This window comes from Salmo salar, chromosome ssa22, assembly GCF_905237065.1.
Source record: "Salmo salar chromosome ssa22, Ssal_v3.1, whole genome shotgun sequence".
In the NCBI taxonomy this organism is placed as follows: Eukaryota; Metazoa; Chordata; class Actinopteri; order Salmoniformes; family Salmonidae; genus Salmo; species Salmo salar.
The window spans coordinates 54,947,877-54,962,800 of NC_059463.1; the positions used below are offsets into that span (position 1 = coordinate 54,947,877).

The following is a 14,924-nucleotide window of genomic DNA, read 5'->3' on the forward strand; positions in this document are numbered from 1 at the left end:
AACCCCAATCAACCAAACATAGAAACACACAACCTAGACTAACCATAGAATTACTAAACATAAACCAAAACCCGGAATTACTAAATCAAACACCCTTTACACAAAACACACCACCCCGAACCACATAAAACAAATACCCCCTGCCACGCCCTGACCAAACTACAAAACAATTAACCTTATATACTGGCCAGGACGTGACAATCAAGTTGTATTGCATTGTATCATGTTGTATTGTGTTGTATTGTATCATGTTGTATTAAATTGTATCAAGTTGTATTGCATTGTATCATGTTGTATTGTGTTGTATTGTATCATGTTGTATCATGTTGTATCATGTTGTATTGCATTGTATCATGTTGTATTGTATCATGTTGTATTGCATTGTATCATGTTGTATTGCATTGTATCAAGTTGTATTGCATTGTATCATGTTGTATTATATCATGTTGTGTCATGTTGTATCATGTTGTATTGTATCATGTTGAATTGTATCATGTTGTATCATGTTGTGTTGTATCATGTTGTATCATGTTGTATCATGTTGTATCAGGTTGTATTGTATCATGTTGTATCATGTTGTGTTGTATCATGTTGTATTGTATCATGTTGTATCATGTTGTATCATGTTGTATTGTATCATGTTGTATCATGTTGTATTGTATCATGTTGTATCATGTTGTATTGTATCATGTTGTATCATGTTGTATCATGTTGTATCATGTTGTATCAGGTTGTATTGTATCATGTTGTATCATGTTGTGTTGTATCATGTTGTATTGTATCATGTTGTATCATGTTGTATCATGTTGTATTGTGTTGTATCATGTTGTATTGTATCATGTTGTATTGTGTTGTATTGTATCATGTTATATCGTGTTGTATTGTATCATGTTGTATCATGTTGTATCATGTTGTATCATGTTGTATTGTATCATGTTGTATCATGTTGTATCATGTTGTATCATGTTGTATTGTATCATGTTGTATCATGTTGTATTGTATCATGTTGTATCATGTTGTATTGTATCATGTTGTATCATGTTGTATTATATCATGTTGTATTGTATCATGTTGTATCATGTTGTATTGTATCATGTTGTATCATGTTGATTGTATCATGTTGTATCATGTTGTATCATGTTGTATTGTATCATGTTGTATTGTATCATGTTGTATCATGTTGTATTGTATCATGTTGTATCATGTTGTATTGTATCGTTGTATCATGTTGTATTGTATCATGTTGTATCATGTTGTATTGTATCATGTTGTATCATGTTGTATCATGTTGATTGTATCATGTTGTATCATGTTGTATTGTATCGTTGTATCATGTTGTATTGTATCATGTTGTATCATGTTGTATTGTATCATGTTGTATCATGTTGTATCATGTTGATTGTATCATGTTGATTGTATCATGTTGTATCATGTTGATTGTATCATGTTGTATCATGTTGTATCGTGTTGTATCATGTTGTATTGTATCATGTTGTATTGTATTGTATCATGTTTTATTGTATCGTGTTGTATCATGTTGTATTGTATCATGTTGTATTGTATCATGTTGTATTGTATTGTATCATGTTTTATTGTATCGTGTTGTATCATGTTGTATCGTGTTGTATCATGTTGTATCGTGTTGTATCATGTTGTATTGTATCGTGTTGTATCATGTTGTATTGTATCATGTTTTATTGTATTGTATCGTGTTGTATCATGTTTTATTGTATTGTATCATGTTGTATCATGTTTTATTGTATTGTTGTCACAAGCGTCGATGAAAGGGGACCAAAGCGCAGCGTGTTGAGTGCTCATCTTCTTTTATTTACGTAATAAAGTGAACACATAAACAAAAATAACAAACGACACTCAACAGTTCCGTAAGGTTCACAGACTATACAGAAAACAACCACCCACAACCCACAGGAAAAAACAGGCTGCCTAAGTATGGTTTCCAATCAGAGACAACTAACGACACCTGCCTCTGATTGGAAATCATACTCGGCCACACAAAGAAAAACAAACATTGAAAATGAAAACTAGAACATATCCCCTGGAAACAAACAAACGCCCTGACCAACTATAATGACAAATGACCCTTTTTACTGGTCAGGACGTGACAATTGTATCATGTTGTATCATGTTGTATCATGTTGTATTGTATCATGTTGTATTGTATCATGTTGTATTGTATCATGTTGTATTGTGTTGTATTGTATCATGTTGTATCATGTTGTATTGTATCATGTTGTATCATGTTGTATTGTATCATGTTGTATCATGTTGTATTGTATCATGTTGTATCATGTTGTATTGTATCATGTTGTATTGTGTTGTATTGTATCATGTTGTATCATGTTGTATTGTATCATGTTGTATTGTGTTGTATTGTATCATGTTGTATCATGTTGTATTGTATCATGTTGTATCATGTTGTATCATGTTGATTGTATCATGTTGATTGTATCATGTTGTATCATGTTGTATTGTATCATGTTGTATTGTATCATGTTGTATTGTATCATGTTGTATCATGTTGTATCATGTTGTATTGTATCATGTTGTATCATGTTGTATTGTATCATGTTGTATTGTATCATGTTGTATCTGGGGCAGCAGGGAATCCTAGTGGTTAGAGCGTTGGATTAGTAACCGAAAGGTTGCAAGTTCAAATCCCCGAGCTGACAAGGCAGTTAACCCACTGTTCCTAGGCTGTCATTAAAAATAAGAATTTGTTCTTAACTGACTTGCCTCGTTAAATAAAGGTAAAAATATTCTGTTGTGTTTTTTTGTTTGTGAACCCCGGGAAGAGTTGCTGTTGCTAAATCAACAGCTAAGGGGGTTCCAAACAAATGAACAAACAAACTTACTGCTACAGTCTAAAGCTGTCAGAGTTATGACATGGTTATGACACCCAGGCTACAGTCTAAAGCTGTCAGAGTTATGACATGATTATGACACCCAGGCTACAGTCTAAAGCTGTCAGAGTTATGACATGGTTATGACACCCAGGCTACAGTCTAAAGCTGTCAGAGTTATGACATGGTTATGACACCCAGGCTACAGTCTAAAGCTGTCAGAGTTATGACATGGTTATGACACCCAGGCTACAGTCTAAAGCTGTCAGAGTTATGACATGGTTATGACACCCAGGCTACAGTCTAAAGCTGTCAGAGTTATGACATGGTTATGACACCCAGGCTACAGTCTAAAGCTGTCAGAGTTATGACATGGTTATGACACCCAGGCTACAGTCTAAAGCTGTCAGAGTTATGACATGGTTATGACACCCAGGCTACAGTCTAAAGCTGTCAGAGTTATGACATGGTTATGACACCAGGCTACAGTCTAAAGCTGTCAGAGTTATGACATGGTTATGACACCCAGGCTACAGTCTAAAGCTGTCAGAGTTATGACATGGTTATGACACCCAGGCTACAGTCTAAAGCTGTCAGAGTTATGACATGGTTATGACACCCAGGCTGTCTGCTATTTTATCTCCTCAGGCGAGCTCGGCGCCAGGACGTGAAACATGGGGATCCGATGAGCCAGTGTTACGACGCAGAAGACGGTAATGTGTGTGTGTGTGTGTGTGTGTGTGTGTGTGTGTGTGTGTGTGTGTGTGTGTGTGTGTGTGTGTGTGTGTGTGTGTGTGTGTGTGTGTGTGTGTGTGTGTGTGTGTGTGTGTGTGTGTGTGTGTGTGTGTGTGTGTGTGTGTGTGTGTGTGTGTGTGTGTGTGTGTGTGTGTGTGTGTGTGTGTGTGTGTGTGTGTGTGTGTACGGGGCTACAATGAGCCAGTGTTGCGATATAGGACAAGTTACAGAAATGAACACTAAATGTTTCTATGTCTGTCTATGATATGTACTGTGTGTCTCTGGCTGCAGCTGGCGCCTGCCTGGCAGCCAGCCTCAGTTCACTAGGTAACTTAGCTAATATTAACTTAGCTCATAATACAGCATATTGGTTTGCACTAAGTGGCAGCGCCAGTCAACCTCAGTTCACTAGGCTCCTATGACCATGTCTGATGTAACCCATTTCAGTTCACTAGACTCCTATGACCATGTCTGATGTAACCCATTTCAGTTCACTAGACTCCTATGACCATGTCTGATGTAACCCATCTCAGTTCACTAGACTCCTATGACCATGTCTGATGTAACCCATCTCAGTTCACTAGACTCCTATGACCATGTCTGATGTAACCCATCTCAGTTCACTAGGCTCCTATGACCATGTCTGATGTAACCCATCTCAGTTCACTAGACTCCTATGACCATGTCTGATGTAACCCATCTCAGTTCACTAGGCTCCTATGACCATGTCTGATGTAACTAGGGCTGGAAGGTAGTCTAGTGGTTAGAGTGTTGGGCCTGTAACCGAAAGGTTGCTGGATTGAATCCCTGAGCTGACAAGGTAGAAATCTGTTGTTCTGCCCCCTGAACAAGGCAAGTTAACTCACAGGTTGTCATTGTAAAATAAGAACTTGTTTTTAACTGACTTGCATAGTTGAATCTTAGTTCACGTAGCTCTTCATCTTAGCTCTTCATCTTAGCTCATGATACTGTATATTAGTTGAGTCAGTTGCAGTTTCCCCCTCCCCTTCCGAAATTCAAAATGATTTGATAGTATCTTACGCATCCCGTTGTATCAAGACAAATCTACACATCCTGCTCTTTAGCATTTACATTTCAGTCATGTAGCAGACACTCTTATCCAGAGCCACTTTACAATGTCATCTTGGAACCCAACTATTATGAATGTGACTACAGCTAGAGGATCTTCATTTGATCAACCTCTGGCAGGATAACTAATATTGTAGTGTATTTGAGGTTTAAAAAGCCTTTTGAAGTTTGTCATTTCTACTTTGAAATGTCAAGCTTTATTTTCCCTTACAGTTTTTTTTTTTATCAACCCCTACATAAATATCAATTTATTATAATGCACATAATAATTCACATTTCCTGTTGCTGCGAGATTATTTTTCCTTCTGTAGCAAGCTGGCTCAAGTTAAGATCCTACATCTGTACTACAAAACTCTCATCATCCTGTTCTTTGCAGGTTCTGAGTCGGTGGAAGTGAAGATGGTATATGGAGTGGAGAGTAACTCAACCTTCCTAGAGTGTACTCCCAGGTCCCAGCTAGCTACAGTCAAGTGGACAGTACAGCCACCACAGGCTCACGTCAGCAGAGAGGTGAGAGACGGACATCTCTCCATGTTAGCTCTTTGTTAACTTTATGCTAACTAAGGCCTGGGACCTAACACACAAACTGACATCTTTATCAACTCATCATCTGTACTATACATTAGAACAATACGTGATGTGATGTCCTTTATGTCGTAAACACACTGACTTTTATCTGCAAGAACTTTGTTTGGTGGAAACATACCACTGGTGGGAAAATTGAGATGTTTTCTTTCTGCAGAATTTAGAATGTCCGCATGAAAATCTGTCGCCAATTGGCCGGAAGCTAATATTGACTAATATTCATCTAATAATGAACCTTTTCTTGTCTTGCCCTGCTGTCCTTGTCCAGCTGCTCCAGAGTGAGGATCGTATGGTCCACATGAAGCGTGGTCTCCTGATGCAGCGACTGGAACCAGGGGACGCTGGCCTCTACAGCTGTACCACCCTGGAGCACTCCTTCTCCCAGGTCCTGGCCCGCTATAACCTCCAGGTCATACCCCAACAGAGCATGACAGCATCCCAGGCCAAGGAAGCTGATCCTGGGGCTGGGGGAGCAGGGCTGAGGTGGGGCCCTGGAGGTCCTGGGAGCCACACCCAGAGCCACGCCCAGCTCTTCAAGAATTATAAGGACCTGCACATGATGGGCGCGGCTAGGATGAACGTGGACGAGTACTGTGAGCAGATGTGGCACCGGGAAAAGAAGAGGCAGCAGAAGCTGCGTCAGCTCAAGTGGAAACAGACCCAGGTGGACAACCGCAAGGCCAGGGTGAGACGGCACCGCTCCACTGAGGACATCACAATACAATGACCTACGGACGGGGATGGACAGAGACTTTTGGTTTACGTCTGAAATGTCACCCTAATTCCTATAGAGTGCACTGCTTTGGACCAGGGTTCATAGACCTAAGGTAGTGCCCTTTAAAGGGGATAGAGGGCTATTGTAGATGTAACTCTGGAGATGAAGGGAATGTGTACAGCAAGACCTCAGTGGTAGTGCTGCACATGAGCAGACCCTTTGCTTTGCTTTGAACAGATATGTACGCTTAATATTATTATCAGTCAGTTAACCTTTTTGTCCATAGAAGTATAATTTTGATATAGATGTTCTGGATGTATATTCCTCCTCAATCCTGATCCCCTGTATTCTGTGTATTCTGTGTATTCTGTGTAGACAGGATCGTTCTTTTTGTACCCGGACCGACCCGTTAAAGTCTATTATTGCTCTCTGGACTGGTAGGTTTGTTTACTGAATAAAATCAGGCTGGACCGTTCTCCGTCACACATGTTGAGGGCAAATACACTGTCCCAGAACTACAACCACAGGTCTCCAAGAACTACAACCACAGGTCTCCAAGAACTACAACCACAGTTGTCCCAGAACTACAACTACAGGTATCCAAGAACTACAACCACAGTTGTCCCAGAACTACAACCACAGGTTTCCAAGAACTACAACCACAGTTGTCCCAGAACTACAACTACAGTTGTCCCAGAACTACAACCACAGGTTTCCAAGAACTACAACCACAGTTGTCCCAGAACTACAACTACAGGTATCCAAGAACTACAACCAGAGTTGTCCCAGAACTACAACCACAGGTATCCAAGAACTACAACCACAGTTGTCCCAGAACTACAACCACAGGTATCCAATAACTACAACCACAGTTGTCCCAGAACTACAACCACAGGTATCCAAGATCTACAACCACAGTTGTCCCAGAACTACAACCACAGGTTTCCAAGAACTACAACCACAGTTGTCCCAGAACTACAACCACAGGTATCCAAGAACTACAACCACAGTTGTCCCAGAACTACAACCACAGGTTTCCAAGAACTACAACCACAGTTGTGCCAGAACTACAACCACAGGTTTCCAAGAACTACAACCACAGTTGTCCCAGAACTACAACTACAGTTGTCCCAGAACTACAACCACAGGTTTCCAAGAACTACAACCACAGTTGTCCCAGAACTACAACTACAGGTACCCAAGAACTACAACCACAGTTGTCCCAGAACTACAACCACAGGTATCCAAGAACTACAACCACAGTTGTCCCAGAACTACAACCACAGGTATCCAATAACTACAACCACAGTTGTCCCAGAACTACAACCACAGGTATCCAAGATCTACAACCACAGTTGTCCCAGAACTACAACCACAGGTTTCCAAGAACTACAACCACAGTTGTCCCAGAACTACAACCACAGGTATCCAAGAACTACAACCACAGTTGTCCCAGAACTACAACCACAGGTTTCCAAGAACTACAACCACAGTTGTGCCAGAACTACAACCACAGGTTTCCAAGAACTACAACCACAGTTGTCCCAGAACTACAACTACAGGTATCCAAGAACTACAACCACAGTTGTCCCAGAACTACAACCACAGTCAGTGTGTTAGACAGAGCTGTGGACAGTGTGATGTGGTTGGTCCCTTCCATCTTCCTCAGTGCCCCATTCTGTCTTCAGACACCCTCAGCAATACCGGTTAACATATTTGCACTTACCATATCGTCATGACAGCATTGAAATATGCTGTATGTAGAGAATGTAATGCAATGTACAGCATATACATTGAAAATGTATATTGGTAGGGTCACTCGCCTGCGTTATGGACTGTATCTACCTTGACTTCGTTTTTTCAAACACAAAACGATTATTTTTATTAAGAAAAATCTTTCAATGTAAAGCATTTGGTAGATACTTTTTTGTGTGTGTTTGGTTTTCACTCAGAAATAGAACCGTACAGGTAATACATTCATACTGCACACTCTTATCTAGACCCTAAAATGGTTATTTGGCTATCCCCATAGGAGAACCCTTTGTAGAACATGGAACCATGGAACCCAAAAGGGTTCTACCTGGAACCCAAAAGGGTTCTACCTAGTACCAATAAAGGGTTCTACAAAGGGTTTTCCTATATGGATAGCCGAAGAACTATTTTAGGTTCTGTATAGGACCTTTTTTTCTAAGATTGTACTCCAATACACTTTTGACATGAAATCTGTGGAATAACTCACATACTATTCTATGGTTTTAGATGAAGTGAAGATACCTGCTTTTCATATCTTAGAGGAATGAGAAAAACAGCTTTATGAGCAAAAAATATACACGCATTTGTGGTTGAAAATCAGGATGAATAAGTAGAGAGGAACCTGAAAGACACAAAGGAAGTCCGGCTCACACTAGACTTCACTTCTGGTAATCATCACTGATCTCATCATTTAACAGTAGTGGGACCAACTGGGTAACAAACCCTAGTGCAGTAGATTCACTAAACATAGAAACAATATGTATTTTCAACATCTTGTGCTCACTGTGAATGGACATGTTCAACTTTGTATGGACTGTCACTTGTTGTTTATCATACAGTTAGCACCATCTCGTGTTGGTTGTTGTATACTGCACAAGAAAGTTACGGTAGACCACATGTTTTATTATACAGTGCTGTCATTATTTAAGCAAGAATGCAATCTATTTATTCTATGTATGTGTACTGTACACAGACTTACTATAAGAGTCAAAGCAGTATATATTATAAATCCATACTGGGAACTATTTTCAGTGAAGCACACTTTTTAATATTCCTTATTTACACATCATGGTAGATAATGGTTTGGTGATGCATTAGAATAGAATGCATCGTAATTTCATGCGTCATAATGCTTTGCTTTATGAGGTAAGCCTGATATCTTTATAAGGAAAGATTGGTTCCTGAATTTGGACACATGACTATAACGTATAAAAGCCACCCATTCACAGAGAACCAACTGATTAGGGGAACATGAATATGTGCTGCATTATTCTGAAGAAATATCTGAACGTAACCAATGATGCGTCTAAACCCTGGATGGCTCGTAGCCACAGGGGGCTCTGTAATGAAGCCAATGAGCAGCCATCTTGGTACTCCTCCTCCATTGTAATGAAGCCAATGCACAGCCATCTTGGTACTCCTCCTCCATTGTAATGAAGCCAATGCGCAGCCATCTTGGTACTCCTCCTCCATTGTAATGAAGCCACCGCATAGCCATCTTGGTACTCCTCCTCCATTGTAAAAAATATTTTGGAAGCTATAAAAATGCATTTACTAATGTCTACATTAATTTTTGACATGTTTATTCTATTGCAGACACCATACTTTTAAATTATATTATGTGAGCTAAACTTAAAATGAAAAAATATGTCCTTATCCTTGAAACATTAAATTGAAATGCTGTAGAGTTCTACTCATTTGGGCTCCCGAGTGGTGCAACAGTCTAAGGCACTGTATCTCAGTGCTAGAGGTGTCACTACAGACCCTGGTTCGATTCCAAGCTACATCACAACCGACTGTGATTGGGAGTCCCATAGGGCGGTGCACAATTGGCCCAGCGTCATCCGGGTTTGGCCGGCGTAGGCAGTCATTGTAAATAAGAATTTGTTCTTAACTGACTTGTCTAGTTCAATAAAAATAAAAAAATAAAATAAAAATCCTATGGAGGACTCCTACTGGGGAATGACAATATGGCTTCCCGAAGGCTTCAAAGCCTCTCAATGACCAATGCATAGCATCAGCAATCCAGGGTTTATATACATCATTGAATGTAACCTACACTATCCCTCTAACTGACCTTGTGCATATTGTGATGACTAACAATTTATACAATTAATTAAAACAAATTTTACACTAATGTAATTATATTTTTCTTGATTTTGTCTTTTTTTTAATCTATTGTTTTCTTGCAACAGCTCTGGTGGACATTCCAGTAGTTAGCGTGCCAATTGCAAGCTCCCTCAAAAATTGATACATCTGTAGCATTGTGTTGTGTGACAAAACTGCACATTTCCGAGTGGCCTTTTATTGTCCCAAGCACAAGGTGCACCTATGTAATGATCAGGCTGTTTAGTCAGCTTCTTGATATGCTACAACTGTCATGTTGATGGATTATCTTGGCAAAGGAGAAATGCTCAATAACAGGGATGTAAACAAATTTGAGAGAAATGTGTTTTTTTTTGTGCATATGGAACATTTCTGGAATCTTTTATTTCAGCTCATGAAACATGGGACCAAGACTTTACATGTTGTGTTTATATTTTTGTTCAGTATATATTACAGAGGGTAAGGAGTATCACTACAGGATTATATCTACAGTGCCTTCGGACAGTATTCACAGCCTTCAGCCCATTACTTTTTCCACATTTTAGCGTGTTACAGCCTGAATGTAAAATTTGATTGAATTGAGATTTTTGTTGGTTGTCATTGGCCTACACACAATACCCCATATTGTCAAAGTGGAATCATGTTTTTCAAAATTGTTACAAATTAATAAAACATAAAAAGCTGAAATGTCTTGAGTCAATAAGGTGTCAACCCTTTTGTTATGGCAAGCTAAATTAAGTTCAGGAGTACAAATATGCTTTAACAAGTCACATAATAAGTTACATGGACTCAACGTGTGCAATAATACTGTTTACCATGATTGTTAAATGACTAAACGACTATCTCCGTATCGCACACAGGTCCCTAAGTCGATCAGTGAATTTCAAGCACAGATTCAACCACAAAGACCAGGTAAGCTTTCCTAAGGTTCACAAAAAAGGGCACCTATTGGTAGAACATTGAATTGAAACATTGAACATCCTTTTGAGATTGGTGCATTTGTAATGTTACACTACAAAGATACAAGTGCCCTTCCTAAATCAGTTGCCGGAGAGGAAGGAAACCTTTCAGGGATTTCACCATGAGGCCAGTGGTGAATGGATGTGATATAACTGATGTATTAACAGCATTGTATTTAATCCACAATACTAACCTAAATGACAGAGTGAAATGAAGGAAGTCTGTATAGAATAAATAATATTCCTGTTTGCAATAAGGCACTGATGTTATACTGCAACAAATGTGGCAAAGTAATGACATTTTTGTCCTGAATACAAAGTGTTATGTTTGGGGCAAATCCAATACAACACATCACTGAGTATCACTCTTCATATTTTCAAGCATGGTGGTGACTGCATCATGTTATGGGTATGCTGTGCTCCTATGCTGTGTTCACTCTTGTACCCTTTACACACCACTGAGCCCAGCTGTACTGGGCTGGCCCGGTTACACATCCACTATAGTATAACAGAGCCCAGCTGTACTGGGCTGGCCCGGTTACACATCCACCATAGTATATCAGAGCCCAGCTGTACTGGGCTGGCCCGGTTACACATCCACCATAGTATATCAGAGCCCAGCTGTACTGGGCTGGCCCGGTTACACATCCACCATAGTATAACAGAGCCCAGCTGTACTGGGCTGGCCCGGTTACACATCCACCATAGTATAACAGAGCCCAGCTGTACTGGGCTGGCCCGGTTACACATCCACCATAGTATAACAGAGCCCAGCTATACTGGGCTGGCCCGGTTACACATCCACCATAGTATAACAGAGCCCAGCTGTACTGGGCTGGCCCGGTTACACATCCACCATAGTATAACAGAGCCCAGCTGTACTGGGCTGGCCCGGTTACACATCCACCATAGTATAACAGAGCCCAGCTGTACTGGGCTGGCCCGGTTACACAACGATGGAACAGTGCTGTACAGTACAATGTAAAAAGAAACTATCCAAGCCAACACAGTACCATTTGCATTGACACAATAGTGTGAAAAGGGTATTCTATATATTTAGTGTTATAATGGTGTACACACATCCTGGTGTATCGAGATGCAATGGCCACTAAGTACCTCTAGGGGTCACTTTAGCACAATGTGGTTACATATTGGTACATGTAAATCATAGCCATATGATACACCATATACACTGAGTGGACAAAACATTAGAAACACCTCCCTAATATTGAGTTGCACACCCTTTAGTCCTCAGAGCAGCCTCAGTTCACATAGACTGGACAAGGTGTCTGAAGCATTCCACAGTTATACTGGCCCATGTTGAGAAACACAGAACACTGTTGAGTGTGGAAAAACCCAGCAGTGTTGCAGTTCATGACATACTCAAACCAGTGCGTTTGGCACCTACTACCATATCCCGTTCAAAGGCACTTAAATCTTTTGTCTTGCCCATTCACCTTCTGAATGGCACACATACACAATCCATGTCTCAATTGTGTCAAGGCTTAAAAATCCTTCTTTAACCTGTCTCCTCCCCTTCATCTAAACTGATTGAAGTGGATTTAACAAGTGACATCAATAAGAGATCACAGCTTTCACCTGGATTCACGTGGTCAATCCATGTCTGCGGTCCAAACACTTAAAAGACACACCCTATCCCCTCAGCCCTCAAATGAAGCGGACTCTTCTGATGACGTGTCATGACGTCTGACGAGTTTACACTTGTAGGGCGAGGGGACGAGGGAGGGAGGAATGATTTTTAAATGGACAACCCTTGCCCAGAAATTCGTCACTCGTTCATCCCGCCATGATTGTGTTTTCAGACACCGGTAGCTTGTAGGTGCTTTATATGCGCTACAGTCAATTATGAGCGCATGTCTACTTATATTAAATATATCATTATTAATACATGACTACTGTATGATAGCTAGCAAATGAATTAGCTAACTAACGTTAGCCTGCCTAGCTGGAACTTCTGAAGGAGGGCAATTTTTAATTTCTACAATTTCCAAAAGATAACCAAACAAAAACATATTTACATTTTACGAGATGTGTTTGCGGCGTCATGTGAATTAGTAGCACCATTTCTAACTTATTTGCTTTCATTTTTACTTACACTTGTATGTTGACTTCTCCATTGATGTTGTTTTTAAGTTTTCGCGGACTTTCCTTAGCGGATGTACAACCGTGGTGAATTGAATTATGGGGAGTTTCAGGCCCTGAAGTGAACATAATTGTACACTAGCAAACTCGACTAAAAACAGGGACTGAGGGGTTTATGTTGCAAACTTCCCTTGCTTGCCTAATCATTTGGAGGGGCAAGATGGTGACGGGGATTCCCCCAAGGGCAATAGATGAGGGTGTGTCTTTTATGAGTTTGAACCGTAGCCAAATTCGTGGAAAGAGCAGGTGTTCCTAATGTTTTGAAACACCGTGTATATGTAAATATAAAAGGTTTTACAGCTGCGCCATTGAGAGCATCTTGACTGGTTGCATCACCACTTGGTATGACAACTGCTCGGCATCTAACCACAATGGCACTACAGAGGGTAGTGCATACCGCCCAGTACATCACTGGGGCCAAGCTTCCTGCTATCCAGGAACTCTATACCAGGCGGTGTCAGAGGAAGGCCCTAACAATTGTCAAAGACTCCATTCACCCAAGTCATAGACTGGTCTCTCTGCTACCTCACGGCAAGAGCGACCGATGCACCAAGTCTGGAACCAATAGGACACTGTACAGCTTCTACCCCCAAGCCTAAATAGTTTGTCCGGGTAGCTATTGGTTAACTATTTAACTATCTGCATTGACCCTTTTTGCACAAACTCTTTTGACTCCTCACATACACTGCTGCTACTGTTTATTATTTATTCTGTTGCCTAGTAACTTTACCCCCACGTACAGTATGTGTACATATCTACCTCAATTACCTTGTTCCCCTGCACATCCACTCAGGTACTGGTACCCTGTGTATATAACCAAGTTAATGTTACTCATTGTGGATTTATTCCTTGTGTTATTATTTTAATATTTTTCTCTGATTTCTCACTGTTAGTCTACGTCTGTTGCTTATGACGCATGTGGCAAATCAAATTTGATTTGATTTGGCTCTATATGGGTAAATATAATCAGGTGCTAATACAGCAGATATTTGCCACAATACCTCTCATCCATGACTGAACTTTCCCTTGGACACAGAACTAGGATCTGATTCCCTTACCAAATCCCATAGTTGAATATAACATTGGTTGGACTAGAAAACATCTGACCCTGTAGGTGTGTTATTCTTTTGGAAAGGACCACTAATGGCGAATAGTTGATCTTTTTACATTTTATGTCAAAATAAATAAATACAAAATTTATCCTTTTGTTTCGAACATTTACTGTCTGTGTTTAATTGAGATCAAATTCTGTAAAATTGTTGTTTTAACCTGTTGTAAGCATGTATGAGCCTTTATAATGTCTTATGAGCCTTTTTGTAACATGTTTTATTAGACTGAGAAGTGCTCCAGCTACAACCCAATCACTGAGTACTGTGGTGCCTCTCTCTAGGACAAGACATCGCTCTCCCCTCCCTCACACAAGGCCAAACTATTGGACAGCATTCAAACCATTCAGTATGATTTAATACAACGGAGGCCACAGAGATACAATATAATGTTCTGTTAAATTCTGTGATTTATACAGTGAAGACTGCTTCTCCTCGTCTCCCTTTCAGTCTACAAGGAGAAACTTACTGGCCTTGAATGGAATGCCGGGTTGATTTCATCACAATGTGCTGCGTATTTCAAACTTTCACATCCATTGACCTTTGTCCCTAAATGGTATAATACTGTAATTTGTCCCTAAACGGTATAATACTGTAAATCTTCTCACTGGATGTGTTTGTATTGTTGTGATAATGAAAGCAGAGAAAGCAGTGACAAGGGAAGTAGAACTCAACAGTGACAAGTGAAGTAGAATTCAACAGTGACATTTGAAGTAGAATTCAACGGTGACAAGGGAAGTAGAACTCGACAGGCACAAGGGAAGTAGAACTCGACAGGCACAAGGGAAGTAGAACTCGACAGGCACAAGGGAAGTAGAACTCGACAGGCACAAGGGAAGTAGAACTCAACAGT

At 40.2% G+C, this 14,924-nt stretch overlaps 1 protein-coding gene across 1 annotated transcript in view; it reads left to right on the forward strand.

The window, feature by feature from the left end:
• Positions 1–10,534, forward strand: part of si:dkey-49n23.1 (semaphorin-3D) — a 142,598-nt gene extending 132,064 nt beyond the window's left edge. Inside the window, exons 16-18 of the mRNA XM_045705201.1 lie at positions 3,510–3,574; positions 5,062–5,195; positions 5,539–10,534. Of these exons, the coding sequence (XP_045561157.1) occupies positions 3,510–3,574; positions 5,062–5,195; positions 5,539–5,997 (658 nt within the window). The 3' untranslated portion in view covers positions 5,998–10,534. The remainder of the gene's footprint in view (positions 1–3,509; positions 3,575–5,061; positions 5,196–5,538) is intronic.
• Positions 10,535–14,924: the final 4,390 nt, after the last annotated feature.